At 35.7% G+C, this 27,402-nt stretch overlaps 1 protein-coding gene across 3 annotated transcripts in view; it reads right to left on the reverse strand.

Annotated features, from left to right (window-relative positions):
• Nucleotides 1–27,402, reverse strand: part of col27a1b (collagen, type XXVII, alpha 1b) — a 103,783-nt gene that overhangs the window by 7,003 nt on the left and 69,378 nt on the right. For all 3 annotated transcript variants that reach the window (XM_051110591.1, XM_051110592.1, XM_051110593.1), the window contains exons 22-50: nt 26,949–26,993; nt 25,922–25,975; nt 22,981–23,025; nt 22,829–22,882; nt 22,563–22,616; nt 20,240–20,293; nt 19,564–19,617; nt 13,881–13,934; nt 13,250–13,294; nt 12,394–12,438; nt 12,263–12,316; nt 10,330–10,383; nt 9,841–9,894; nt 9,556–9,609; nt 5,814–5,867; nt 5,580–5,687; nt 5,064–5,117; nt 4,840–4,947; nt 4,431–4,484; nt 4,177–4,230; nt 3,944–4,000; nt 3,791–3,844; nt 2,637–2,690; nt 2,149–2,202; nt 1,988–2,041; nt 1,787–1,894; nt 1,567–1,674; nt 1,357–1,464; nt 801–854 (exon numbers count right to left, since the gene is read on the reverse strand). In XM_051110591.1, the coding sequence (XP_050966548.1) occupies nt 801–854; nt 1,357–1,464; nt 1,567–1,674; nt 1,787–1,894; nt 1,988–2,041; nt 2,149–2,202; nt 2,637–2,690; nt 3,791–3,844; nt 3,944–4,000; nt 4,177–4,230; nt 4,431–4,484; nt 4,840–4,947; nt 5,064–5,117; nt 5,580–5,687; nt 5,814–5,867; nt 9,556–9,609; nt 9,841–9,894; nt 10,330–10,383; nt 12,263–12,316; nt 12,394–12,438; nt 13,250–13,294; nt 13,881–13,934; nt 19,564–19,617; nt 20,240–20,293; nt 22,563–22,616; nt 22,829–22,882; nt 22,981–23,025; nt 25,922–25,975; nt 26,949–26,993 (1,803 nt within the window). The remainder of the gene's footprint in view (nt 1–800; nt 855–1,356; nt 1,465–1,566; nt 1,675–1,786; nt 1,895–1,987; nt 2,042–2,148; nt 2,203–2,636; nt 2,691–3,790; nt 3,845–3,943; nt 4,001–4,176; nt 4,231–4,430; nt 4,485–4,839; nt 4,948–5,063; nt 5,118–5,579; nt 5,688–5,813; nt 5,868–9,555; nt 9,610–9,840; nt 9,895–10,329; nt 10,384–12,262; nt 12,317–12,393; nt 12,439–13,249; nt 13,295–13,880; nt 13,935–19,563; nt 19,618–20,239; nt 20,294–22,562; nt 22,617–22,828; nt 22,883–22,980; nt 23,026–25,921; nt 25,976–26,948; nt 26,994–27,402) is intronic.

A 27,402-nucleotide genomic window follows, 5' to 3' on the forward strand; every position in this document is an offset into this window, starting at 1 on the left:
TAAGAGCTTTACGTAAATAGATTTGATATTGGTGTAATCATTGCATCAATCAGTCTTTTTGATAATTTTGGCAAAATCTTGTGAAAATCATCAAAATCATGATCATGAGACATCATTTTTCTCCTGTATTGCTACATTAACATGTAAAACAGGATATTCATCCAGACAAAATATAGGTAGGGTCATGGCAGTTTACAAATGAGCATGGAAACATCAGTTAAAAAAGGACATACAGAAGGTTATTACATTTTGAACTTTTTAATTTGGAACGTTTAGATTAATCATTCACATATGTGACCCTGGACCACAAAACCAGTCATAAGGGTCAATTTTTTTTAACTTGAGTCTTAAACATCTGAAAGCTGAATAAATAAGCCTTCCATTGACATGACTTGACTTAGGACATGACTTAGGATAGGACAATATTTGGCCGAGATACAGCTATTTGAAAATCTAGAATCTGAGGGTGCAAAAAAACTAAATATTAAGGAAATCGCCAAATGACGTTCTTAGCAATGCATATTATTAATCAAAAATTGTTTTGATATATTTAAAGCAGGAAATTTACAAAATATCTTCATTTAACATGATCTTTGCTTAATATCCTAATGATTTTTGGCATAATTTTGGCATAATTGATAATTTTGACTCATACAATGTATTTTTGGCTATGGCTACACACATACCCGTGCTACTTAAAACTGGTTTTGTGCTCCAGGGTCACATATTAAAGGAAACAGGATGAACTTTTATCATCAAAACATAACAGGTTGACTAACAGCAGTTAGAAGAAAGTTTACCTTTGGTCCAAACATTCCAAAAAATCCAGGAAATCCCTGTTCACCAGTATCACCCTAAAGAAAACATAAACAGATGATAAATAGATGAAAAATATAAACAGATTACAACAGTAAAATGGAATCATTCATTATTCTTCAGTAAGTGTTAAAGGAAAGTCACTGTCTTTCATAAACTGTTAAATAGACTGAAAACATGCAAAGTTTAGGGCCAAATTAATACTTTTATTCAGCAAAGATGCAATAAATTGATCAAATGAGATGCATTTATAATAACTGTTTCCACAAACATATTACATTTTCAATGTTAATAACAATAACATACGTTACTTGAGCATCAAATCAGCATATTAGAATGGTTTTGGAGGGACACTGAAACTCCAAATAAAGTATTATAAAGAGCTATGTAAGAAGTTACTGTCTGATTTTGGCAATTATGTTCTTTGTTTTATTCTTAGAGGTCCATAATTTAAGCAAACCAAGATCATTGGAGCAGCATTCATTTGTGTTTGGCATATCTGCAATGGATCCATTGTCATAACAGAGAAGCAATACTTACAGGTTGCCCTTTGACCCCTCGGTCACCTTGTTTTCCAGGAAATCCCATTCCTCCATTAAATCCTCTTTTGCCTGGAGGTCCAGTTTGGCCAGGGATGCCCCTGTCACCCTAAGTCAGAAAACAGAGAAATATTTAAGATAGAATCAGCTAGATGCAGATACTGATGACACAAACATAAAGAACAGGTCACTGTCCATATAAGCAAGGTACCTTTGGCCCAAAAGAGCCTTGAATTCCTGGCAGACCTGGCACACCTGTGTTTCCTTGAGGACCTGGTCTTCCAGGTGGACCAAAATCACCATCACTTCCATGCTCACCCTAATGTGCATAACAGGGGAAAAACAAACCAAAACATCACAAACAACAAAAAGCACCTGGGTGATTAAAAGTGTTACACTGAGAGCATTGAGAATTACATTCATTGTCTTACTGGCATTCCTTTAGGTCCGTCTTTCCCAAGAGCTCCTTCTACTCCAGGATTGCCCTCACGACCCTCACGACCAACAACTCCTCTGGGGCCAGGGCGACCAACAGCACCCTGTGAGAAGAACACAACTGTTTTTATTAACATCAGTTGTATGTTCTGTCACTGAACACTGAACTGAGTTCAGCGTGTCAGAAACTTACTTACAGGGGACCCTCGACTTCCAGATTGACCACGTGGACCATTTTTGCCTTTTGGACCCTGAATAAAATCAGTTATTTATTTGAGATGGATATTATATGGTTTAAAATGAAAGCCATATGTGTGCATTTATATTTAAACAAAACAAATCCACCATAAAGTCTTACTTTATTGCCTTTGGATCCTTTAGGCCCTGGAAAACCTTTTGGCCCTGCATTTCCCTGTGGTTACAAACAAGGAAAATAAGATGAAGAAAATGAAGAAAATATATATTTTATAGCTCAATTTAAAGCAGGGTTATTATTGTTAATAAAAACTAAAACTGAAACCATAAAAAACATTTTGATTACATATAATAAAATAAATACGTAATAACTTAGTCAATTTAATTTTTAGGCTAGTTGCCAAAGCAACATTTCTTATTTTAATTTAGTTACTTAAACGAAATAAACTAAAACTTAATAAAACCTATACAGACATATTTACAAACTAATAAACTAATAAAAATGACAAAAGCAGACAATTAAATCACTATAAAATGTAACAAAATTAAAGCTATAAAAAAAATTCATAATATTAACAAAACTATAACAATATATCAATAATACTAAAATAACATTAGTCTGAAGATGTCATTATTTGTAGAATAACTCACAGGGAGTCCAGGAGCTCCCGAGTTTCCTCTTTCTCCACGAACACCTTCATGACCCTTAAGATTCACAAATTAAAATTCAACATTTGACATGTAAAGTATATTTAATGAGTGATCGATTTTTAAACTGGCTAAAATTGTATACAGTCAAAGTAAGAAGTTTACATACACCTTGCAAATTCTGCAAAATGTTAATTGTTTTACCAAAATAAGTGGGATCATACAAAATACATGTTATTTTTTATTTACTACTGACCTGAATAAGATATTTTAAATAAACACGTTTACATATAGTCCACAAGAGAAAACAATAGTTGAATTTATAAAAATGACCCCATTCAAAAGTTTACATACACTCGATTCTTAATAGCCTACTGTCTTGCTACCTGAATGATCCCAGCTTTTTTTTTTTTTTTTTTTTTAGTTATAGTTGTATAGTTGTTCATGAGTCCGTCGTTTGTCCTTAACAGTTAAACTGCCTGCTGTTCTTCAGAAAAATCCTTCAGGTCCCATAAATTCTGTGGTTTTTCAGCATTTTTGTGTATTTGAACCCTTTCCAACAATGACTGTATGATTATAAGATCCATCTTTTCATACTGAAGACAACTGAGAGACTCATATGCAACTATTACAGAAGGTTCAAACACTCACTGATGCTTCAGAAGGAAACAAATGCATTTAGAGCTGGGGGGGTGAAAACTTTTGGAATTTGAAGATCAGGGTAAATTTAACTTATTTTGTCTTCTGGGAAACATGCAAGTATCTTCTGTAGCTTCTGAAGGGCAGTACTAAATGAAAAAAAAAAACTTCTGTGATAGTTGCATGTGAGTCCCTAGGTTGACCTCAGTGTGAAAAAATGGATCTCAAAATCACAGTTGTGGATCATTCAGGTTACAACACAGTATTAAGAAGTGTATGTAAACTTTTGAACGGGGTCATTTTTATAAATTCAACTATTATTTTCTCTTGTGGACTATATGTAAATGTCTTTTTTATGTGAAATATCTTATTCAGGTCAGTACTAAATAAAAAATAACATGCATTTTGTATGATCCCTCTTATTTTGATAAAATAATTAACATTTTGCAGATTCTGCAAGGTGTATGTAAACTTTTGACTTCAACTGTATATAAAATAAAAAGCAAATCAAAACTCACTGGGTATCCAAGGTCACCTGGCTGTCCCCTTTCTCCTCTATTGCCAACAGGTCCCTAAATCCCAGTGAAAACCAAACACATAGATCAGGTTGGCATGCAGAATTCTCCCAAAACAAGGCAACAATATGTAGCTGATGCAGCGGACTGACTCACGATGTCACCTAAAGGACCAGGTGGACCTTCAATCTTCCCGTCATCACCTGGCTCTCCCTAAAAGTAAAGAAATGAATTTCAATACTGATTTCTGGATTTTTCTACGTAAAACAACATTGTATACGTTTGAAAAAGGACTATTTATTGTGCAAACAATAAAAAGAACACTCCTTTGTTAGATGTCTCAGGATTCTGAAACAAGTGTATAGTTATAAGGCATTTTAATTTTTTACCTTGTCACCTTTTGGTCCTGGGGATCCCATTGGACCTTGTGGTCCTTGATGACCCTATAGTAAATAAGGAAATAAAAGAAGAAATAGTGTAGTGTGGAACCATTTGAGTGCTCAAAGACAAATCAACTCGCTCTAACAAGCCTTATTAATTTAAGAACTTTATATAATGCGGAGCAGCTGTTTTGACTTTGTACCACTTTATGCTGAGGTAAACTATAGTCTTATAAGACATGTCTATGTTAAATAATACTTACTTCATATCCCATTAAACCTGGTTCTCCTTGCTGACCCATTTTTCCCGGAGCACCCTGAAAATGATAGCCATGGGATCAAAGTTAGTTTCAGATAGCATAATCAGAAACTGCATTTTTGCCAAAACAAAACATTAAAGAAATTTAAAACGGATCTCTCTACAATAGTTTCTTTGGTGTATTATGAAACAAGTACAAGCATTTTCTGTGATCTGTCAATGAGGTAATACGCAATGGTTGAAATCAAACAATATATCTCTGGCAAAGGAAAGGCTATTTCAGAGAAAAGCATTTGTAATTATTTCTTTCGTCTTTTCTTACAGTGACATCATTAGACCTTTGTAATCAGTGGACCTTATGTCATTTTGGTTTGCAAAACACTGAGATTGATCATTTAAAAATAAGTTTTTACCACAAATCCAATAGTTCCTCTGCTTCCTTTTGGCCCGATGAACCCCATGGCACCTTGTTCTCCCATTGGTCCGGTCTCGCCAAGGTGACCCTGGTGACCTTTGCTGCCCTGAAATGAATTTTAATCATCATTTATACTCTACATATGGAAACACACACACACTGATATTTATTGTTAAGTATTGAGAGTAGTGATGGCTAACTAAAATATCAAAGATAAAATACCTTCTCTCCAGGTTTTCCCCTCTCACCAGTTTTTCCAGGTTTGCCCTCAGGGCCCTGAAATTACATTACAGATTTGACACACTGGAAAAGTGAACAGAGAGACACCTCTGAATGAACACATTCAGTACTGACTTATGAGTTCAATCATTCAGAATTACCACAAGGAGGTGTAGTCTGTCTTTGCTGTCATCTAACATCACTCAGTCTTCAATAAAACGTCAAAGCATGTGCTACAGCAGTAAAGTGCTCTAGAGTGAAACAATTCCCACCAGTCTTGCTGAGAAACTGCTGAAATCAGCCTAAGGTGCCCAAAACGTATCTAAAATGTGTTAAAAACCTAAAAACCAGCAAACCAACCCAGTCTGATTTAGTTGTAAACTTTTTTTTTTTCAGCAGGCCTACATTTGCTTTATTTTTTTCTGATAAAAATGCAAAAACAATAGCAATGTGAGTGTGATACACCTGAAAACCTATTGGAAAATGATCAGTTATTTCAAAACAGAAAAGAGCACACACCTTGACACCTATTAAGCCAGGATCTCCGGAACGGCCTTCTGTTCCTTTAAACCCGATGGCTCCTTTTTCACCTGTTTCCCCTTCCATTCCAGTGTCACCCTTTTCACCCTAGAGACAACAACACCTATTGATTTAATGTAATCCAAGCAAAGAACTCAACTACTACTAACATTTTTCATTTTTAAAATAAATCAATCATGCATACAATGAAAAAAAAATTGGTATCTTTCTGACCTTAGCGCCATCAGGGCCGCTCAGACCAGCTTCCCCATCAAGCCCAGGGTCTCCCTAAATGAGAACTCCATTAAAAAGCATTCACTGAACTACTTTAATAAGGCACAAATATGGACTTTAATCAGGTTAGATGCCATATTTAGCTTGACACAAATGAAAACAAAGCTGTGAAGGACAAATGTGTTGAGTTTCTAGGTTGCATTTAATAGACCATGCCTTGTGAAAAAGAAATATACTTTAGCATACTTTTAACAAGAGTACTTGTTATGGAAATAATACATTTTAAACATACCTTAGTGTGAATTGAATGTAATGTTTTCACACACTTAATTGCAGTTTTTATAGATTTAAATTGCTTTTTGACCTACTAGTTAGGTACTTTTTAAATAAATTTGTAATTATACATTTGTAATAAAGTTGTAATTTAGTGATTTTAAAATATATTAACTTCAAATGTAATATTGCATAACACTACAGTTAAAATTATAATCAAGTTCTTTAAATGTGCTTTAAATGTCAACACATCAAAATAAGTGTACGTATTCAAAACACAGTAAGATTATTAAAACATGATTTAAAATGTACTTTAATATAAAACTTTTAATTTGACATTATTATACTAATTTTAAGTACATTAATTAATAATATCCCAGATAGCACATGTACGTCTGCAAGATGTCTGTTAAAGATCGTTTGATCTGGAAAGCATCTGCTGTGTACAAACATCTGACAGACGTCAGTTTTATATACGTTCTAAATAATAAACATCTTAAAGACATCGAATATACATCTATTTGACATCTGTTAGGAAACACTCAAAAATACGTCTAGCAGATGTAAAAGCAGATGTCAAATAGACATCTCAGAGATGTACGTGTGCTATCAGGGATGGTAACATTTTACAATAAGGTGTCATTTGTTAACATTAGTTAATCTATTAACTAACATGAACAAACCATGAACAATACATTTACTACTCTATTTATTACTCTTTGTTAATGTTAGTTCATAAAAATACAGTCATTCATTTTTAGTTTATGTTAGTTTACAGTGCATTAACTAATGTTAACAAACACAACCTGTAATTTCAAGAATGCATTATTAAACAATGAAATTAACATTAACTAAGATTAATAAATGCTGTAGAAGTATTGTTCACTTTAAGATCACGTTAACTAATGTAGTAAACTAATGTTAAAGGGGTCATCGGATGCCCATTTTCCAGAAGTTGATATGATTCTTTACTTTGTCTTAATGAAAAGTCTATAACATGCTTTGGTTAAAATTTCTATATATGTAGATATGTAGATCGGGAGGTGCATTGCATTCACAAACAAACGTAATCCACTGCATCTTCAGTGGCTCAGATGTCGGGAGTAAATGACGACCGCTATGTTCATTATTACATCCAGCGACACCTCAATCGCTCAATCAGAGATGTTCTTGTCTAACTTACATCCCTGCTCCAGCATCGAAACAATGTAGGTCAGACTGTTACAGCTGATTTAAGGCAGGTCCAGTGTTGCCAACTTCTTTCAATAGAAAGTAGCTAAACCCTGCTTGAAAAGTCGCTAAATGTGGCTAGATTACGTCATACGCTAATTAGCATATTCATGACGTAGGTGCATTGTATTGTCTTGCCTCTCTGAACTCACATGTGGCATTTTAATGTAGCCAAATTCTCAATAAAACAGTTTTCATCTATATATTTTACTGTTTCTGTTGTCAGACAATGGGATGAATATGAAACAGTGACTGAAACGCGGCCCATTAAGACTACACAACCAGCACTCGAAGATATTAATATGCAGTGCTTGAAGTGGAAAAAAAGAAGTGCCAGTACCCCACGCCCAAATTAACACGCTGATGCTCTGACTCTGAGTACTGGCAACATGTCAGAAGTGCCTGTGCACACGAAAAAGTGCCAGTACGCAAAACGCTAAAATACAGAAGTGAACATATTCAAGAACTTCAAGCACTGGTAATATGTACTAAAATCCTGATTCATAAACACGACATTGTCTGATGAAATCAAATATACACACGATTAAGACATATGGCTGTGCTGTGATTTTGACTATACTTGCATGTAAAACAGAATATCTATTTTAACTGTAAGCGCTGCTCCTCTCTGCCGCTGCAGATGGAGAGAGAGCACGAGAGAAGTGTGTGTGCTCATGTGCGCCGGGAAAGCAAGACCTCGTGCTCATGCAGCAGTACCGGAGAGTCTCAGAAACTAAATAGGTTTGTCCAAGAAGTCGCTAGATTTGTCGCTAGGTGGTTTTTTGGAAAAACATCGCCAAGGGGATCTAAAAAAGTTGCTAAATCTAGCGACAAAGTCGCTAAGTTGGCAACACTAGGCGGGTCGGAGGTAAGAGCTCATGTCAATCAACTATCGTGGGAGCAGATTTGAAAAAGGGGATATTATTTTTACAGATTAATTAAAAACCACTGCATGGATTTTTATCATTATAGTGTAGATGTGTACATACACTGCCAACACATATTAATGTTCAAACAACATGTAAAAGTGAACTTTGCATCCGATGACCCCTTTAACTAATGAACCTTATTGTAAAGTTTTACCAGTATTATATTACCTGCAAGTACAGATTTTTTAAAAATAGATTTGTAAGATTTGAAGCACACATTCAATATAATTAAGCACACTTAATTATAGTACATAAGTAGTACATATAGTACAGTACATATTTCTGAAAGACGTATTTTCAGCACCTCAGGCCTTTTTCACACTAAGTTTTCATTTGAAAACACATCTTTTTCTGACAACAAACATTTAATAGTGAGTGAGTGTGACCTGGATGTGTCAGTGAATGGTGCGATGTTTTGGTAAACAAAATAGGGCTGTCAAATGATTAATCGTGATTAATCGCATCCAAAATAAAAGTTTATGTTTACATATTATATGTCTGTGTACGGTGTATATTAATTATATAGGGTACAACGGGGCTAAAGGCACAACCAAAGAAAAAAAAGTGCTTTTCTCTGTGCCCGAAAAATATGATTGCAGAAAAATACATACGTTTGTACTGAAATTTTATGGAGCAACATATTTGGTGTGAAAATAAATCATACAAGTTGTTTATTTTGGTAAAAAATCTCATAAATATATGAGGTGGCAAAGGGGGCCTTCTACCTCACACACGGGGTAAAAGGCTCACCAGCATGGGGTAAAAGGCACACAGTATTGATACAAATACTTTAACTAAAATAATGTTTAAGCTAATACTTGTTCAATACAATCACTTTAGCAAAGTCTGTACTATTTTCTGCTTATTTTGATAAATAAAATATTTATTTTTGTGTTCAATAAATATACTGTCATTAAAATATGTTAATATAAAACATATATTTTAAAATACAGAAACAAAATCATTACAAAATGTAAAGATTCTGAAAGCATTGAAGGATAATAATTTAATATAGATTTATAGTAGTGACAACAAATGAAATTTTATTATATGATACGATTAACAGCATGTTTTTAAATATAATGGTTTCATTCTAAACATGGTAAATATGTCTAAGATGGACACCCAACATAATATATGATTTTTACCATCTGAATCTAACAATGTCATGTCAACAAACGGAAAAATTGTAGACATAGTCTCAGTGACTGAATGATTGTACATGGAGGTATTCAACAGTGAAACCCACTTAAGTGACAGCAATCATCTCTCTTGAATAAAGTCTATTACGGCTAGTAAAATAAACTTACTCGAGGACCAATCAGGCCTTGCTCTCCCATATTCCCAGGAGATCCAACCGCACCCTGGAAAGTGTGGAAAAAAGTTAACATTCAAATTAAACATAATTAATTTGACCACTTTTATGACAATTCTCAAACATGACAATTATTCATATCCAAATGTGCTTTGTATAAAACATCTGCATATTATTACAGTAACCTCACTATGGTAAATTTTGGACATGACATCATTACACAGCTGCTTCACCACACTAGTCAGCATTTAGTACCAAGAAAACACAGCAGATGTTTCACCTTCTCTCCTGGTTCACCTGGTAAGCCTCGATCCCCGACCTTCCCAGGTAAACCCTGTCACACAAACCAGGAAACTAATAAACACTGAGTGTTTCGCTTTTTGAATCTTACTACAGTCTTCAGTCCCTCACAGCTAAGAAAACATGTGGAAATAATGGATAGGTAATTAGAAACAAAAGAACAGTGTGGGACAAAATCTGTTTCTTATTTCGGTTTCATTTGTTAAAGTATTTTAATTAACAAAGACAAGCTAAGTGTTTTCTAGCGCCACCTGAGGACATTATAATTGTATACAGGAACCAAAACAAATCTGGCATTGGTTAAATTAAGGCATAATGATTATGTTTCTTTAAAAACCAGTGAGGAGAGTAGGGCAGAGGGGTATAATAGGAAACAACACAGCTGGAAAGTGCTGGAAAAATAGAAGACTGATCTAATAATGCTGGAAGTACAATATGAAACAAATCAACATTATGTCAAGAATCTTACCAGTGCTCCAATCTCACCCAATGGACCTAATACTCCTGATGGCCCTTGAGGACCCTATTAAGAGACAGAAGGCATTTGGCTGTGATGTCAGATACTGACACAATGATACAAATCTGAACACTACTGTTCAAAAGTTTGCGGTCAGTAAGATTTTGAATTGAAATAATAAAAATGACTGTAATTTATAATGTTACAAAACATCTCTATTTCAAATAAATGATGTTCTTTTTGTTCATCAAAGAAAGCTGAAGAAAAAAACATACCACTGTTGTGGTTTCCTCACTTGAGTAAGCAGCTTAACTGTTTCCATCATTTCTTGTAATGTTTATTGAGCAGCAAATCAGCATATTAAAATAATTTATAAGGGATCATGTGACACTGAAGACTAGAGTCAAATCACAAGAATCACAAGGAATAAATTACAAAAATATTTTAAAAGTTATTTTTAATATCTAATATATCACAATATTAAAGTTTTTACTGTATTTTGATGAAATAATTGCAGCCTTGGTGATCTTTCAAAACATTTTTAAAAATCTTACTGACCTCAAACATTTAAACACAAGCATATGTTAATCTGATTTTTAACATCACCATTTAATGTGGGTTGGCACATTGTTTCTGTCGTCTTAAAGCAATGTTTGATAGGATTTTATAGTTTTATTTAAATATGACATTCTGGCTTATGAAAGAAAAACTTAAAAGAAGATATTCTGAGAAATCTCTCAGTGTTTTTGTCCAAACAATGGAAGTCCGTCACAGTTACACTGAGTTCAATTTCTTTTGGTTGCAGCTTTTAAGACTTTTAGTTTGTCAGTTTCCTTTTTCCTTTTGTCTTAGTTTCCCGCCACTAATCTGCTTCCATGGACACTAATTCAATTATTATAGCTGTTTGTTATTAGTTCTTAATCACCATGTATTTACGTTCCTGCTTGTGCACTCCTCAGTTGTCTAGTATTGATTGTATTTGAACTCTTCATCTGATTCAAAATGTGACAGAGCACCAAAACGGTTTCTTTCATCAACCTACTTGCTACGCTTATGAAACGACTTTCCAGACCATTGAATAATATTATCCAAAAGCCAAAACTCTAGTCCAAACTAGGCTTCACTGTGGTATGGAACAGTAACTTATCACAAATCACTCAATTCCAGATTAATAAAATCAAGTCATTTTTTTTCTAGTACAAATTCTTGTTTTACCAGGAATAAATTCTGCCATTCGTAGTCACATCTTACTGACTTACTGTCATTAATTACTCACCCTCATGTCATTCCAAACCCGTTAGACCTTCGCTCATCTTCAGAACACAAATTAAGATATTTTTTATGAAATCCATGACTCTGCACAGACAGCAACGCAACTAACTCGTTCAAAGCTCAGAAAGGTAGAAAGGTGATAGATAAAATAGTCCATGTGACATCAGTGGTTCAAGCTTAATTTTATGAACCTACAATAAACCTAGAATATTTTTGTGTGCAAAGGAAACAAAAATAACTTTAATCGGCTCCTGTGTCAGCGGCACCACACGCATGTGTTGTGGTGCTTTAGTGAACATGTGTCGAAGACTCTGAAGAGAAGAAATTGTTAAATAAAGTTCTTATTTTTGTTGTCTTTGCACACAAAAAGTATTCTTGTTGCTTCATAACATTACGGTTGAACCACTGATGTCACATGGACTATTTTAACAATGTCCTTACTACCTTTCTGGGTCTTGAACGTGTCAGTTGCGTTGCTGTTTATGCAGGGTCAGAAAGCTTTGGGATTCATCAAAAATATCTTAATTTGTGTTCTGAAGATGAACAAAGGTCTTATGGGTTTAGAATGACATGAGAGTAATTATTGACAGAATTTTCATTTTTGAAATGATTTTTTTTGGTGTTTTGGAGCTTGTCTAAGTCCTTATTCATTACGTATGAATGATGTACTTACAGGTTCTCCTAAGATGCCCTTTGCTCCAGGAGGTCCAGTTGGTCCTTGAACACCCTAGAAAATGTATCTTTTTTTTAGTTTTTGTAGGCATTTAACTGTTGAAAATGTTTATCAAATGATAAATTACTTACTGGAAATCCAGTTGGTCCTGTTTCACCAGTTTCACCAATTTTACCCTATTATACAAGAGAGAATCTCAAAGCTTACAGCAGAAACACACGTAACTGCCTGTTATCTAAATGACCACCTATTATAAGATCACCGTCAGCTAAACTACATTGTCTGTGAAATGTTTTCTTGATCAGTTCTGTAGGCAAATCATATTTATCTATTGAATTAGAAGATAAAGCATCTTGACATTATAGCCTCTTTCACACAGTAATACCAGTAAATTACCGTAAGGTTACCAGTATGACTCTACCGGTAAATAGAAAAATGCACTGTTCACACAAGCAATGGCATTCCGTCGTTTTACCAGTAAAGCACCATTCACACATCCATTTCAAAATACCGGCAAATTCTGTGACATCATTAACTGAAAATAACCTCTAAACTGCTGCATCTCCAGGGTTGGCCTAGAGACATCATATTAGATGACTTCAAACCAAACTACACAGCACGGAGTAAATGCATCATCTGAGTCACACACAGCATCATACTGGTAATTTAATGTTACAATTTCCCTTACTGGTAAATTGCTGGAACAAATTAATTATTTTTGAAAAGGTCCTGTTTACACATCATTTTTTTTAATGGTAATCGTCCGCTAATTTACTGGTACAGACTTTATGTGTGAAAGGGGCTTATGAGTGAAATGCAAATATAAGGCACACATTCTCAGCACTTTCTGAAGCCTTGAGCATCAGGTAATCTCAAACTCTACAACTCTGTCCAGTCTGCAGTGATATTAAGATGACTGTTTCATATACACATCAGAAGACATTTGGAACTCAAGAGATATAAAACAAATAAAAACTGTCATTTTACCACTTGGCCACTGAAACCTTGTTTTCCCGGGGGACCTTCAGGGCCCTGCAGAAAAGAGACAGAACCCAAAACAGTCACTGACAACAAGCAAGTCAAATCATTCTTTATTCTGTTTCCAGCATTGTAAGGTTGATAAAAATGTTGTGCTGACAATTTAGATGTGTTTCATATGTTGTTTTGTTCTGTGGTAGGGAAAATGCAGTGCATGCCAACATGGAGGAAGTCAAATACTTCATCTTCAAACATAGCACAGCATTACAAAACTGCTTTCTTCATGGCCCATTCACTTCATTTTGAAGTTACTGACATTTCACGAGAATAAAATCGCCAACAATTACTTAGATAAATGTTTTTTACGACCTCAATTTTAAGCTGTCTGTAAAGAACAATATCAGATTAATCATAAGCAGCTCTAATTGTGCTTAAAACAACTGTGAAAACAATGAAACAGTTTAGTAAAATTACAGTTAAACCACTGATGTCACATGGACTACTTTAACAAAGTCATTATTACCTTTTTGGGTCTTTAAATGTGGTACTTAATGACAGAATTTTCATTTTTGGCTGAACTGTCCCTGTAGGATATTATGCAGTAACTTAGCTCTACAACAATCATTGCTTAACACTTCACCTTCATTCCCATCACTCCTTTCTCTCCATCTGGTCCATCTGGCCCCCTCGCACCCTGTGTAAAATATAGAGAGGTGGGATTGGCATTAAAGAGCGGACACATATGTGTGTAAAAAACAATTAACTAAACAGCAGAGGGCACACTTGTACAAACAAAGACATGTTGAGTTATCAGCGGAGCTACACTGGGTCAAGAGAACTAGTCACTGTTATCACTTTGTGTAACTAGCAGATATAAAGTATGGCATTTAGTCAAAGGTTGAAAACCTATATGACATATAGACATCTCGTTCAGAGTAATTTGTATGACTTATGGTCTTGAACGAGTCAAATTTCCAGCTCACCAGGGGCAAAAACCTGAATGAATGCATCTACAAAGACTGTGAAACATTAGCCTTTCACATCATAAAAGTTCAGCTACAGTAAAATGGAAAGCTGCCATTATATTTCCATTATGATGATTCATAAGCCTTATGAAAAATGTAGAGCCACAGCTGGGTGATCTTTGACTTTGAGGGATTTCTTTGTCTGGAAGGTGGAAACAGTGATCAATGGGGATATTATGATGGGTGAGACCACTGTGGCTTCTGCTAAAGAACAGACGTGTGGTGCTCCTCTGACAGCACTCGCTTTTGAGGTCCAGCGCAACACTGCTGCCTCTGTTCTTGTGATCTGATGTCATTCAGGAAACCTTTGACCTTTCAGCGGCTAATGACAACATTTGGACTGATTGGAATCAGGCCTGCAGAGAAACTTCAAATCTCCAAAAGGGGTAAAAATAAAACATTCTTATGAGATCTTTCTGAGTAATAATTCTAAATAACAGTCTTGTTTCAATGGCTTCAGATGAATTTATAGCATTTTTCTTCGAATTGACCCTTTGCAAACAGCTTGATCGGACCAATCATAACGCTAAATCCACCATTCTGACCAACAAACCAATCAGACAGGAGAGTAGCTTAACTTTGGTGGATTTAAACTTGAAAAATTGTGTGTATTGACATCTTTCCGCAGTTGAAATAAAATACGTTCTGATGTTTATTCATGTTTTAATAAAGAAAAAAAGAGATAGTTTCATGTGTCATTCACGTGCCGGTTCACTGCGTGAGAACATGTGTAGTGTGAGGGCGGCATTGTTTGTTGGACATAGCAACAGTAACCAAGGAGGGCGGGTTTTTGCGAAAGGTCAATTCTAAGCGTATATACCCAAATAATTTTGCAAAAAAACTCTGAATTTGGTACTGTAAAGTTATGGTACTTAAGTTATTTATCCTGTTAGAGTTCCAGTGTACCACCAACGGGACACTTAGTTACATTTTACAGGAATGCTAAGAGGTTTAAAAAAGGTAAATATTGTAATTTTTTGTCCCACTAGCATCACCAAATTGAACGGCAAAAAATATGACTAATTTCATGCACATTCTCTAGTCTACCATTGGTTAGAAAACTGAAATCACTAAAAATCACATTTTTGGTTGAGTCAGTGTTGCAGTGTTGAGCTGATCCTAATGCAGAACAATTTTTATTTACAATAAAACTAGCTGCATTTACAATTAAACTAAGCATGAACATTAAATACAACATTATAGCAAATCCCAACCTGATCTCATGATGAAAATGTACCTGTGGGAACTTTTTTGCAAGATGCGAAATACGTATACGCCATGTCTGTTTCCTGACATATTTGATGTAAAATGTTTTCACAGCAGGTTTTTTGAGGGGGGTCCCCCATTAAAAATCGCATTCCGGGGGGTAAAATACACATTTTTTGGTGGGGTTCCCCTGGTAAAATTAGCATTCCAGGTGCTAAATATTACTAATATTGAGGTCGCTTCAACCCGCGGCAACAGTATTAAAGAAGCCCAATTCCACGTGAAACCCATGGACTTGGCAACACTGATGTCCACTGAGTGGCACTAAAAAAAGAGTAGTTTTTCCCTCGGAACATATGAACGTACATATGGTACGTTTTATGTGACGTTGGTTTTGTACGTGTTACCACTGTTCTGACATGAAATGTCCTTTGAGTGGCGATATAAATCTTATGCTCCATGACGTTTTAAAATAACGTACCATCTGCACTACACCTAAACCTACCCGATAATATGAAAAAAGCGAATGTGATGTGAAAATGGAATCTCAAGCTTGTTTTTAGTTTTCTCATCTTTTAGCTCTTTCATCGTGAGTCATGTGTTTCACGGGATTCGTACCCAAGGATTCCACATCCTAAGTCCAGTTCCATGCCGGCTGAGCTACCGAGCAAGCTAGTTATATCTGGAAAGTGAAACATATGGAGCTGTAATCATAACTGTGTACCAAAATGATTACAAGTGCTCACTGTTTTACCTTCTCTAGAGTTCACGTTCGCTTTAAACTGCAGTGATATGTAGTTATTGGTACATATTTCGCGTCTTGTGAAAAAGTTCCCACAGGTACTTTTTTTTCATCATGAGATCAGGCAGGCAAATTCAGTTTACAGTACCTGCATAAACTGAATAAAAGCAGAAAGCAAAAACACATCTGATATGCATTCTTTCTTAATTTTGTAGAAGAGTTTACAAACTTTCTGTAACTGATACAGTTACTTCCCAACTCAAATACAAACTTTCCAGGACTTGAATGAATCATAAGACTTAAGATTCTGAGTTGACCCGACAGCATATCTAGTGAACCTTTAACTTTATTATCAATATTTTTCAAACTATTTTTTAATTTGTCTGAGAGGTACGAAGACTTTCTATTCCACAATAAATTACATGAATATTGGCCTCTAAAGAACAGAGAGATAAATGCACATGTCTATGGGAACTAACAGCTCTGAGCATTTAGAAAACGATGAGGCTCAAATCCCAGACCTCCACGTTCTCCATCTGTGGTAATTCAGTCTTAATGGCCATTCATCTTTTGTTTGTTGAAGGATTAATGTTTCATTTGTAACGGTGAATTTATTATATGAAATGCATTTTTGTGATGTGAGGAAAGATAGTTATGAGTGGTGAAATTTCTGATGGGAAGCTAGAAGGCTGTTAGAGATTGTATTAACACATTATACAACATGAACTTGTGTGAAATTCATTAAAAGTGAAGCTTCAATGCAAAAGTCCACACTAAATCACAGTGGACCCTATTAAGTTTCCTAATGCATGTTTCTGGTCTTACTATGAACAATTTATCAATGCAGGTTATTAAAAAGAAACAGAATTAAATTTTTATCATGACAACTTGGCTATGACAATGGTTATGTATTTACTCTTGGTGGAATTTAGATCTGCTACGCTGCTGCTGAATTGAATTATTGCTGTTGTTGTAGATTATTGTTGCTGCTGCAAAGCAAGTACAGAAACTTGATAATACATATGCCAATATGCTGCTGTGAGTATTTAAGACATATAAAAAGCATATATAATAACCTGTTGCAGATCGAGTTGGGGAGGTGGAGGGTTTCAGAGGAACTGCACTAGTGAATGCTAACCAGCCATTTAAACGTAAAGCAGCAAGCTCATTAGCTGCGTATGTAACATGCACCAATCAGCTTGTGCCAAGTAGTTTAACACTTGCGTTACTGATCCATCAGCCTGTGCCATCTAGAGTTACATGACTCTATTTTATTAAAAAAAATAAAATGAAATAATAATAATAATATTCAAAAGCTCTTTTCATGTAAGCTGTGAAAGCTATTGAATAAGGTTAACCTAAAGCCAACTAGGTAACAGAATATCCATTTTTCACGGTATAATCAATTCTTGATGGATAAAATCAACCAATCTTGTTTTTTTCTTATTATACACTACCAGTCAATAGTTTCTAAACAGTGAGATTTTTAATGCTTTTTTGAAAAGGTTCTTCTGCTCACCAAGCCTGCATTTATTTGAGTACAGCAAAAACAGTAACATTTTGAAATAGTTGTACTAAAATAAAATAATAAGTAAAATAAATGTCATTTATTTTGGCATTTCAGATCTAAATATCTAGCATCATTACTCCATTCACATGATCCTTTCAGGTTTCTTTGATGAATAGAAAGTTTAGAAGAACAGCATTTATCTGAAATAGAAATATTTTGTAACATTATGTCTTTATTATTAGTTATCAATTTAAAGCATCCTTGCTAATAAAAGTATTAATTTCTATAACCACCCCCCCCAAAAAAACATTATACTGACTCCAAGCTTTTGAATGAAATAGTGTATAATGTTAAAAAAGCTTTTTATTTCAGATAAATGCTGATCTTTAGATCTTTCTATTCATCAAAGAATCCTGACAAATTGTACTCAACTGTTTTTAGTACTGATAATAATATTAATAAATAATATACTAATAAAAAATGTTTCTTAAACAGGATCAGCATATTAGAATGATTTCTGAGGGATTATGTGACACTGAAGACTGGAGTAATGATGCTGAAAATGTATCTTTGATCACAGAAATAAATTACATTTTAATATATATTCAAATAGAAAGCAGTTATTTTAATTGGTAAAAATATTTCTCAATATTTCTGCTTTTGCTGTATTTTGGATCAAATAAATATAGACTTGGTGAGCAGAAGTGAATTCTTTAAAACATTAAAAATCTTACTGTTCAAAAACTTTCGACTTGGAAGTGTATATTGTGTTTCACTTTGAAATATGTCACATTACACAAACTACTACTACTACTACTATTATCACAAACTAAAACTGGTGCAAATGGCATTCATATTGACTTTTTCAATAGTTTGAGTTTTTCAAGTGTTCTTATCTGCTGAGAATAGTCATAAATCTGACAACGTTGACATAATCCAATCCCCAAGCTTGGGACTTTCCCATCAGTATACTTGAAGGCCAGGTTCTCATTACCCATAACACCCATAACCTATGACACACATCCAAACAGCTAAAATTTGACTTTCACAGTGACTGTAAATCCAAAATGGTCCAAGCTGCTCATGAGTACTGCCACTTCTCCACAGCTGATGGGAGTCTGTCCTCTGTTTGCCCTCAACTCCCGTGGCTCGCTTTGATTCCGAGCAGATCTCTGTGGGTGGCACTGACTCCTTCATTGTGACAGTATTGTTTCACTTCTAAAAGAGTCTAACTGCAGCTGGACTTGAGAATAATTAATGTAAAGTAGATTTATTTCCCAATCACTGATTTCAGTGGTTTGTCCTAATGTATTGCGATTGAGCTTCGTAGACATTATCATTACTCAAAGTTGTGGGGATAAAATTAAAATACAGGAAATTTGAACGTAAAAGTGGTGTGTAGTTTTATCATTTTAATTAGTTTTTAATGGTAATGTAATCAGAGCTGATGTGCAGATACCATCTGTCAAGCTCTTCTGCCATGATACTGTCATTGACTGTAAATATAAAGAAAATATATCCCAGTATAGCTTCCAGTAACCACTGCATCAGCAGGATGCAAAACTATCCAAAGATGACAGAACTATATGCCAATCCAAAACTCATTACAGGCCTATGTGAACTTGAATGGCTTCCATTGAGAAAAAAACTCATAGAGTATAGTGATAATCATCTAGAGAGGTTGCAAAAATACATTAATGGATAGAATTGTGAAATTAAGACTTCTGCTGATGAGCTTGGCTTGAACATTACACAGTTGTACTTTTAGTTCTTAAACATTTTGACTTTCCAAAGCACACGTTTATGCAAGGACCTGATAGTCAAAATGATCGGTTCTTACCCTTTCGCCTTTGGGTCCTCTGGTGCCGCTGAGGCCCCTAGACCCGGGAGGCCCCTGAAAACACAGAGCAGAGTCTTAAATCAGGCAGCAGGAGTGCGTTTCCTCAGAAATTCAGTTAAAGCTGGCAAGAGTCTCTGGCAGGCAAACAAACATCACTTGACCCGATTACAACTGCAGGGTGAAAACTCTGTCCTTCAAAGACCGGTGTTTATGTTTGTACTCTGCTGCACTTTTTGCCCTCATCACAGGGTCATCCGAGTGCCTCCAAAAGGTATTTCCTGCCAAAGGCTTGCATGACGTCAACATTTGTGGGAACAGAGCAAAGAAGCGCAAGGGGTTTTATTCTGCAGGACGCTAATTATGCTAGTGTATGAGTCTATCATCAGTGTGCTTGGACAGTTCTAATGAGAGAATGTAAACCGTGCTGTGTGAAGGTAAAATTTTCACTTGATTACTGAATAAAATGAGACAGACTTGGCCTGTTGTAATGCTTCTGTAATTTGGATTTACCTAGAAAGATTCAGACCAGATGATTGCATTAATGTGGAAATTACAACAGAAAAGCAAGACACAAAACAGAACTCTGATCTGTGCTGATGTTGCTTTGTACAGAGACTCTCGGGCCAGGCATAAATAAAGCCAGTTTATATATACTGAATACAAAACATTGACTTACTGGTGTACCTGCTGGTCCAGATGGGCCTCTCTCACCCGGGGCCCCTGGGTGTCCCTAAAACAATAATCACAGACACATTATTATAAAACAATTTCTATTACTACACTCTAAAAAATGCTGGGTTGTTTTTTTTAACTCAAACACTGGGTATTTTTGAATATTTTTTACCCAGGTGCTAGGTAGTTTTTCTGTAACTAAGTTGCTGGGTCATTTTTAATGCTGGGTTGAGCCTGTCTCTGATGAAACAACCCAGCTGCTGAGTTACAGTCAGTCAGAGCGCAATCATTTTGAGTCCTTTACAGGAGAGACCGGCTCTCAGCACCGCCAATTTGCACTTATTCAGCAAAAATATATTTGTATACATTTTATTTAATTTATAAAGTCTTTACTGTGCTGTAAACTGTATTAATTTACCCAACGCAATATAAGGACGAGATGTCAGTCAGCTGAGTCAGCAGCGGTCACTTCGCATTATGGAAACGCCTTTTGTCTTCCATAAAATAAATGGATTTGTTTCATTATTGTTGAGTTTAATCCTAAAATATGTTCTTTAATGTCAGTTGGTTTATGAGCAGTTTTTGGAGTCAGTCATGGCATCTTTCAGCTACGAATGAAATGCAAGGCTGCGGTCTGAAGTGTGCAGTTAACCCAGCAAACAGCAGCCCTTCCCCGGCTCAGATTTCGACAACACACCGGCATGAGAATTAGTGGTATGTCGGTAAAAAGCGATTATAGAGAATGGTTGAACACACACTAAAATTAAAATTCTACTTTTAAATGTTACATTTTATGTCTAAAATGTTTGTTAAACAAGTTTAAATGTATGTAATATTGTAAACTATGCTGAATTCACAAAATTTAATTAAATTTGTCCTGTATTTTGTCCATGTGTTCTTGCTTAATAATAAATGTTCATCTTTTGGTTATTGCTGTTAGGGTAATTCTAGTAATTCTGTGAGTTCCAGTACATTTTAAACCAACAATATAAATAAATGAATAAATAATAATTGACTTAAATAAATTAACCCAGCATGTGTTCTGTCCAATATTTACCCAGCGCTGGGTTGCTAAATAACCCAAGTTGAGTTGTTTTTAACCCAACATTTTTTAGAGTGTAGCATCTATAATCTGTAATACCTTAAAAAACATTCATAGTGTAATTGTGTTAATTTGGTTGTATTTGTTTCATTGATTCATTTCAGTTATACTGCTATACATTATTGTAAACTTGGTGGTGTGGTAATTATTTTATTTTATTTTATTTATTTATTTATTTATTTATTTTCATTTTTCCATTTTTTTTCTTTGAAAGGACAGTGGAGATATGACAGGAAGTAATTGGGAGAGAGAGAGAGAGAGAGAGAGAGAGAGAGGGTAGGATCGGGAAAGGTCCACGAGGCGGGATTTGATCTCAGGACACCCGAGGCGCAACTGCACCATATGTGGCTAAATATATACACTGCAAAAATCCTAGTATTAATAGGTATATTTGTCCAGTTATAAAACATCTCAACAAGATGAAAAAACAGCATAAAATACACATTTGTTTCCACTTGTTTTCTTGCCTCCAGACAATGTATTTATTTTTGTCTTGCTGCACTGGCAAAATTTTCACATATTGCACTTATAAAGTTAAAGTTAAAAACATGTGAAAAAAAGTGCCAGTGCAGCAAGACAAAACTAATCAAACTATGACAACCTTTATGCAGGGCGTTGCTTCTCAAGTAAATTGATTTTGTTGTATAAAAATGTTTAGACATTTTTCCTGAAAACAAAACGCTAATTACTCATTTAAAAACACATTTTTGCAGCATAGAAGAAAGAGCTTTTTTAAGCATGACGTAGCAAACTACACTGAGAACAACTCCAATGATGTTGTTTGCTGGCTAACACAGTAATTAACAATGGAAAATAAGATGATTTTTTTATTATTGCTATGGGCAACAAATACATACAGTACAGACAGTTTTGAGTGTTATAGGAACTACTGAAACATTGAAATGACGACAAAGCTTCTTGGAAATATTGGAAAGTTGGTGCTGGATTTCTTTGGAGTGGCTTGAATTTGGTTTCAACTTTGACATTGTTCCCAAACCACTTTGTGCAATAAATGGCTACAATTTCCTTATGTCATTGAAAGGGAAATGACTCTTGCAGTGGTCTAGCTGATTATCTCATGAATGGAAAATGGCTGATGAGGCATTTTCCCACATACTACTAGTTTCCAACCATTGTAACTGTGTGAGTTACAGTGCCTGCTCAAGGTTAAGTGGGTATTAGAGTTCCCCTGAGAGCAGAGACGAGATCCAGACTTACTCCTTACCATCGCTCCCTTTTCTCCAGGTGGCCCGGGAAGACCCATCTCACCACGATCTCCCTGCGAGCACAAGAAATACATCTAAGCCAAACAACACAGCAGAAGATAACACTAACATCAAGGAAAGACAACACTGACCATCATACAAAACCAACATAAATGTCTGATGTTTGATTTAAAACACATGCCATATATAAACAAGAACCAAGATTAATCTGAATTTAACATGATTACACATGGCGGAGTGCTGTGAAAGCTAATAACCTACTGACCTTTTCTCCAGGAAACCCCACCTCGCCAACAGGTCCGACGAAACCGATAAGACCCTGTTGTGCACAATAAAATAGGAATAAGAAAATCAAAGATTATTAACTCTAGATTAAAATGCTTAGAAACATACCAGAAGTATACAAAAATCCTTTACCCTCTCACCAAGCATCCCAGGATTTCCAGGAAACCCAGGCTCTCCCTACAGCAAAGGGACAAGATTTGCAATTCAAAACTCACTTAGATGTTAATTTTATTCATTAACAGAATAATAACCTCTAATAAAGAGCACTCATTCATACATTATCAGAAAAAGGGTGTTTCTTCAACTATGACACAATTTTGCCCATAATTAGGTTGTATCCAATGTTAGTGTACTTGTTTATCAAGAAGACAACAGTGTCAGTGAAAAGCTTGACAATAAAGGGAACCCCAAGTATTAAGACTTGTATGGCTTAATACAGGTGCATCTCAATAAATTAGAATGTCTTTGGTTCTTTTAATTGTGATGATTTTTAAACAAAAATCCACCAATTCACTATCTCAACAAATTAGAATATGGTGACATGCCAATCAGCTAATCAACTCAAAACACCTGGAAAGGTTTCCTGAGCCTTCAAAATGGTCTCTCAGTTTGGTTCACTAGGCTACACAATCATGGGGAAGACTTCTGATCTGACAGTTGTCCAGAAGACAATCACTGATGCCCTTCATAATGAGTGTAAGCCACAAACATTCATTGCCAAAGAAGCTGGCTGTTCACAGAGTGCTGTATCCAAGCATGTTAACAGAAAGTTGAGTGGAAGGAAAAAGTGTGGAAGAAAAAGATGCACAACCAACCGAGAGAACCGCAGCCTTGAGAGGCTTGTCAAGCAAAGTCGATTCAAGAATTTGGGTGAACTTCACAAGGAATGGACTGAGGCTGGGGTCAAGGCATCAAGAGCCACCACACACGGACATGTCAAGGAATTTGACTACAGTTGTCGTATTCCTCTTGTTAAGCCACTCCTGAACCACAGACAACATCTTACCTGGGCTAAGGAAAAGAAGATATTGGACTGTTGCCCAGTAGTCCAGAGTCCTCTTTTCAGATGAGAGCAAGTTTGTATTTCATTTGGAAACCAAGGTCCTAGAGTCTGGAAGAAGAGTGGAGAAGCTCATAGTCCAAGTTGCTTGAAGTCCAATGATAAGTTTCCACAGTTTGTGATGATTTGGGGTGCAATGTCATCTGCTGGTGTTGGTCCACTGTGTTTTTTTGAAAACCACTTTTGAAAAGTCACTGCACCCGTTTACCAAGAAATTTTAGAGCACTTCATGCTTCCTTCTGCTGACCAGCTTTTTAAAGATGCTGATTTCATTTTCCAGCAGGATTTGGCACCTGCCCACACTGCCAAAAGCACCAAAAGTTGGTTAAATGACCATGGTGTTGGTGTGCTTGACTGGCCAGCAAACTCACCAGACCTGAACCCCAACGAGAATCTATGGGGTATTGTCAAGAGGAAACTGAGAAACAAGAGACCAAAAAATGCAGATGAGCTGAAGGCCACTGTCAAAGAAACCTGGGCTTTCATACCACCTCAGCAGTGCCACAGACTGATCACCTTCATGCCACGCTGAATTGATGCAGTAATTAAAGCAAAAGGAGCCGCTACCAAGTATTCAGTAAATATACAGTAAATTAACATACTTTCCAGAAGGCCAACAATTCACTAAAAATGTTTTTATTGGTCTTATGAAGTATTCTAATTTGTTGAGATAGTGAATTGGTGGGTTTTTGTTAAATGTGAGCTGAAATCATCACAATTAAAAGAACCAAAGACTTAAACTACTTCAGTCTGTGTGCATTGAATTTATTTAATACACAAGTTTCACAATTTGAGTTAAATTACTGAAATAAATGAACTTTTTCACGACAGTCTAATTTATTGAGTTGCACCTGTATATTGTAAATGATGTCTCTTACTGAAATATGTAGTAGAAAACCCATGAAAGATTTATGTTATGTAAAAAAAAAATTCACACCGTTTCATACATATTTTGGACTATGGGGGGTGGCATTATTTCGACGACAACAAATGGTTGTACTTGGTGAGCTACCTGTATAACACTATTCAGAATACACAACTCAGAAAATAAAATACTGATACGCTGACCACATTGTGTGGCTTTTGGTTGTAATTTTCAGTTGAAGAGCAAAAGAGAAGCAATGTAAGTCACTGCTTTTCCTAGCAATAAAAGAGGAGAAAAAAATGAGAAGATGCCTGTGGACAAATTAAACTTACTGAAGACCCACGTCTTTGGTCTCTCCACTTTAGCCTTGATGTCTTTGACTTTTCGAGTTGTGTTGCTGTAAAAAACTGGTAGCGCCAGTGGCTCACAGAGTGCAAACTTTTTACGTCTTCTAAATTAGTGGTTCTCAACGCCAGTCCTCTAGGCCCACTGCTCTGCACATTTAGTATGTCTCCCTCATTTAACGCACCTGATTCAGATCATCAGCTCGATAGGAGAAAGATCCATGAACTGAACTGAGTGTGTCAGATTCAGAAACATACAAAATGTGCAGAGCAGTGGGCCCCGAGGACTGGAGTTGAGAACCACTGATCTAAATAACGGTGCCCCCCATAGTCCAAAATATGTATAAAACAATGTAGATTCGTAAATCCGAATGTAAATCTTTCATTGGGTTTTCTAGTACATATTTCTGTAAGAGACATAATTTATGTTCTCTTTCTTTCCTCTCTATATATGCACCATAAATTAATAAATCCAATATGATACACAATTAAAAACACTTACTAACACACACATTTTTCTGACAGTTATTTCATAAGGCTTTATAGGGTTAAATATACTCCATAGTTTATGGTGTGATCATGAAATAAAACTCTGGTGGGAACTTTCATTGAGAATAATTACTTTTTAAGACAAAAACATTGACTGAATCTACTTTATATACAGCGCGCTGTTAGTGGAAAAAAAACATTGAGAGTGTGAAGATTTTTAATAGGTCCAAACTTGGACAAATAGTTGAAGAAACACATTTAATGGAAGATTGGAGTCTAAATTATGGTGGTCTTTTGGCTGTCATGAATTCTTACCTTTATTCCATCCTCCCCTGGATTCCCAGGGTAACCCTTCCTCCCAGGTCTGCCCTGAACAGAAAGTAGAAATGACCCATAGTACTGGACTCCCAATCCTCTAAATCTACTCCCTGACATCTCATTAGCTCCAGTTTCTGGGACCAATCTCCTCCATTCAACAATATATCAGCTCTCCCAGAGAGAGCGGCTTCATTAAATAATTCAGAAACAGATGCATCAGTCACCTTGAGTCTCACAAACCCAGTGAAAAATGCTCAGAAGTGTTCCTGTTGGAGCCTGGATGGATTTCCTCTGATCATCTATTAGATAATGTCTGACCCCCTCTGCCTCATTAGCTAAATATGCATATTGGCCTCACTTGGATAAACTCTTGGATCTTTGGCAAGGGTTATACGTGTGCTAAATGCAATGAACCGTTAATCTGAATTCATCTCTTGCTGTCAGATACAAACAGCTGTTTGTACGACAGGCTTTGGCATGAGGACGGACTATTCTCTACAACAATTTACACCATCACTGCTGAATCAGGGTCAAGTCCAGATGCAGCGCTCAGAGCAGCAAACTATTGTGAAATTGTTTTGGGAGAGAGGAAGACTGTTGTATTTGGAGGGTTTGAAATTCACACATTATCAAAGTCTTTGCTGAGTAACATAAACCAGGAAAGTCTATTACTAGATTACGCTAAATGTTGAAGGGTAAACACAACAAAATTATAAAATTACAGGAAAATTACCAGCATTAACAGGCTACAGTCGAGCAAAATGATTTGCAAACTGATGCCATAATCACAAAATAAACAGTGAAGTAAGTGAAGTAATGCCAACAATAAACATTGTAAGCACCATAAGCAATCATACTGCATTTCAAATGTGGAGATGTACATTCAATATTGTAACAAAACATGAATCAGCAATAACAACTTGGAAGGATGTCTCTAGCCATGAGCCGTGAGGTTTCTTAGAGTGTCAAAGCTAACTGAAGTTTACCTCAAGATAACCAATGTTTGTATCAAGAGAGCACTCACCTCTAGTCCTGGAGCCCCTGGTGGTCCTGTTGGGCCATGATCTCCCTGTGGTTTAAAACACAGTCATTATTATTTTACAAGTAATAAGCATCTACATAATTATACTGATTAGGATTTTAACCTTTTGCATCTTTGTTATAATATGCATATGAGCAAAATCCTTTTGTAATACAATAACATCTGGGATTCTAATAAGTTTTTCAACAATTAAAATGTGGTGTTGTCACATTGTTATTTTCCACACCATGTAACAGATTTGTTAATCTGGTCTGGTTCATTTGATTTGATTTTGTTGAAGGGGAGATTGGATGCCCATTTTCCACAAGTTGTCATGAATCTTTAGGGTCTTCATAAAATGTCTGCAACATAAAATTCCTCAATGGCAGTGTCAAACAACACCCTTTTTACCTTATCAAAAATAGTTCTGTTCACAGCAAGCCATTTTGTTGCATGT

Source organism: Labeo rohita, chromosome 5 (genome assembly GCF_022985175.1).
Source record: "Labeo rohita strain BAU-BD-2019 chromosome 5, IGBB_LRoh.1.0, whole genome shotgun sequence".
NCBI classification, from domain to species: Eukaryota; Metazoa; Chordata; class Actinopteri; order Cypriniformes; family Cyprinidae; genus Labeo; species Labeo rohita.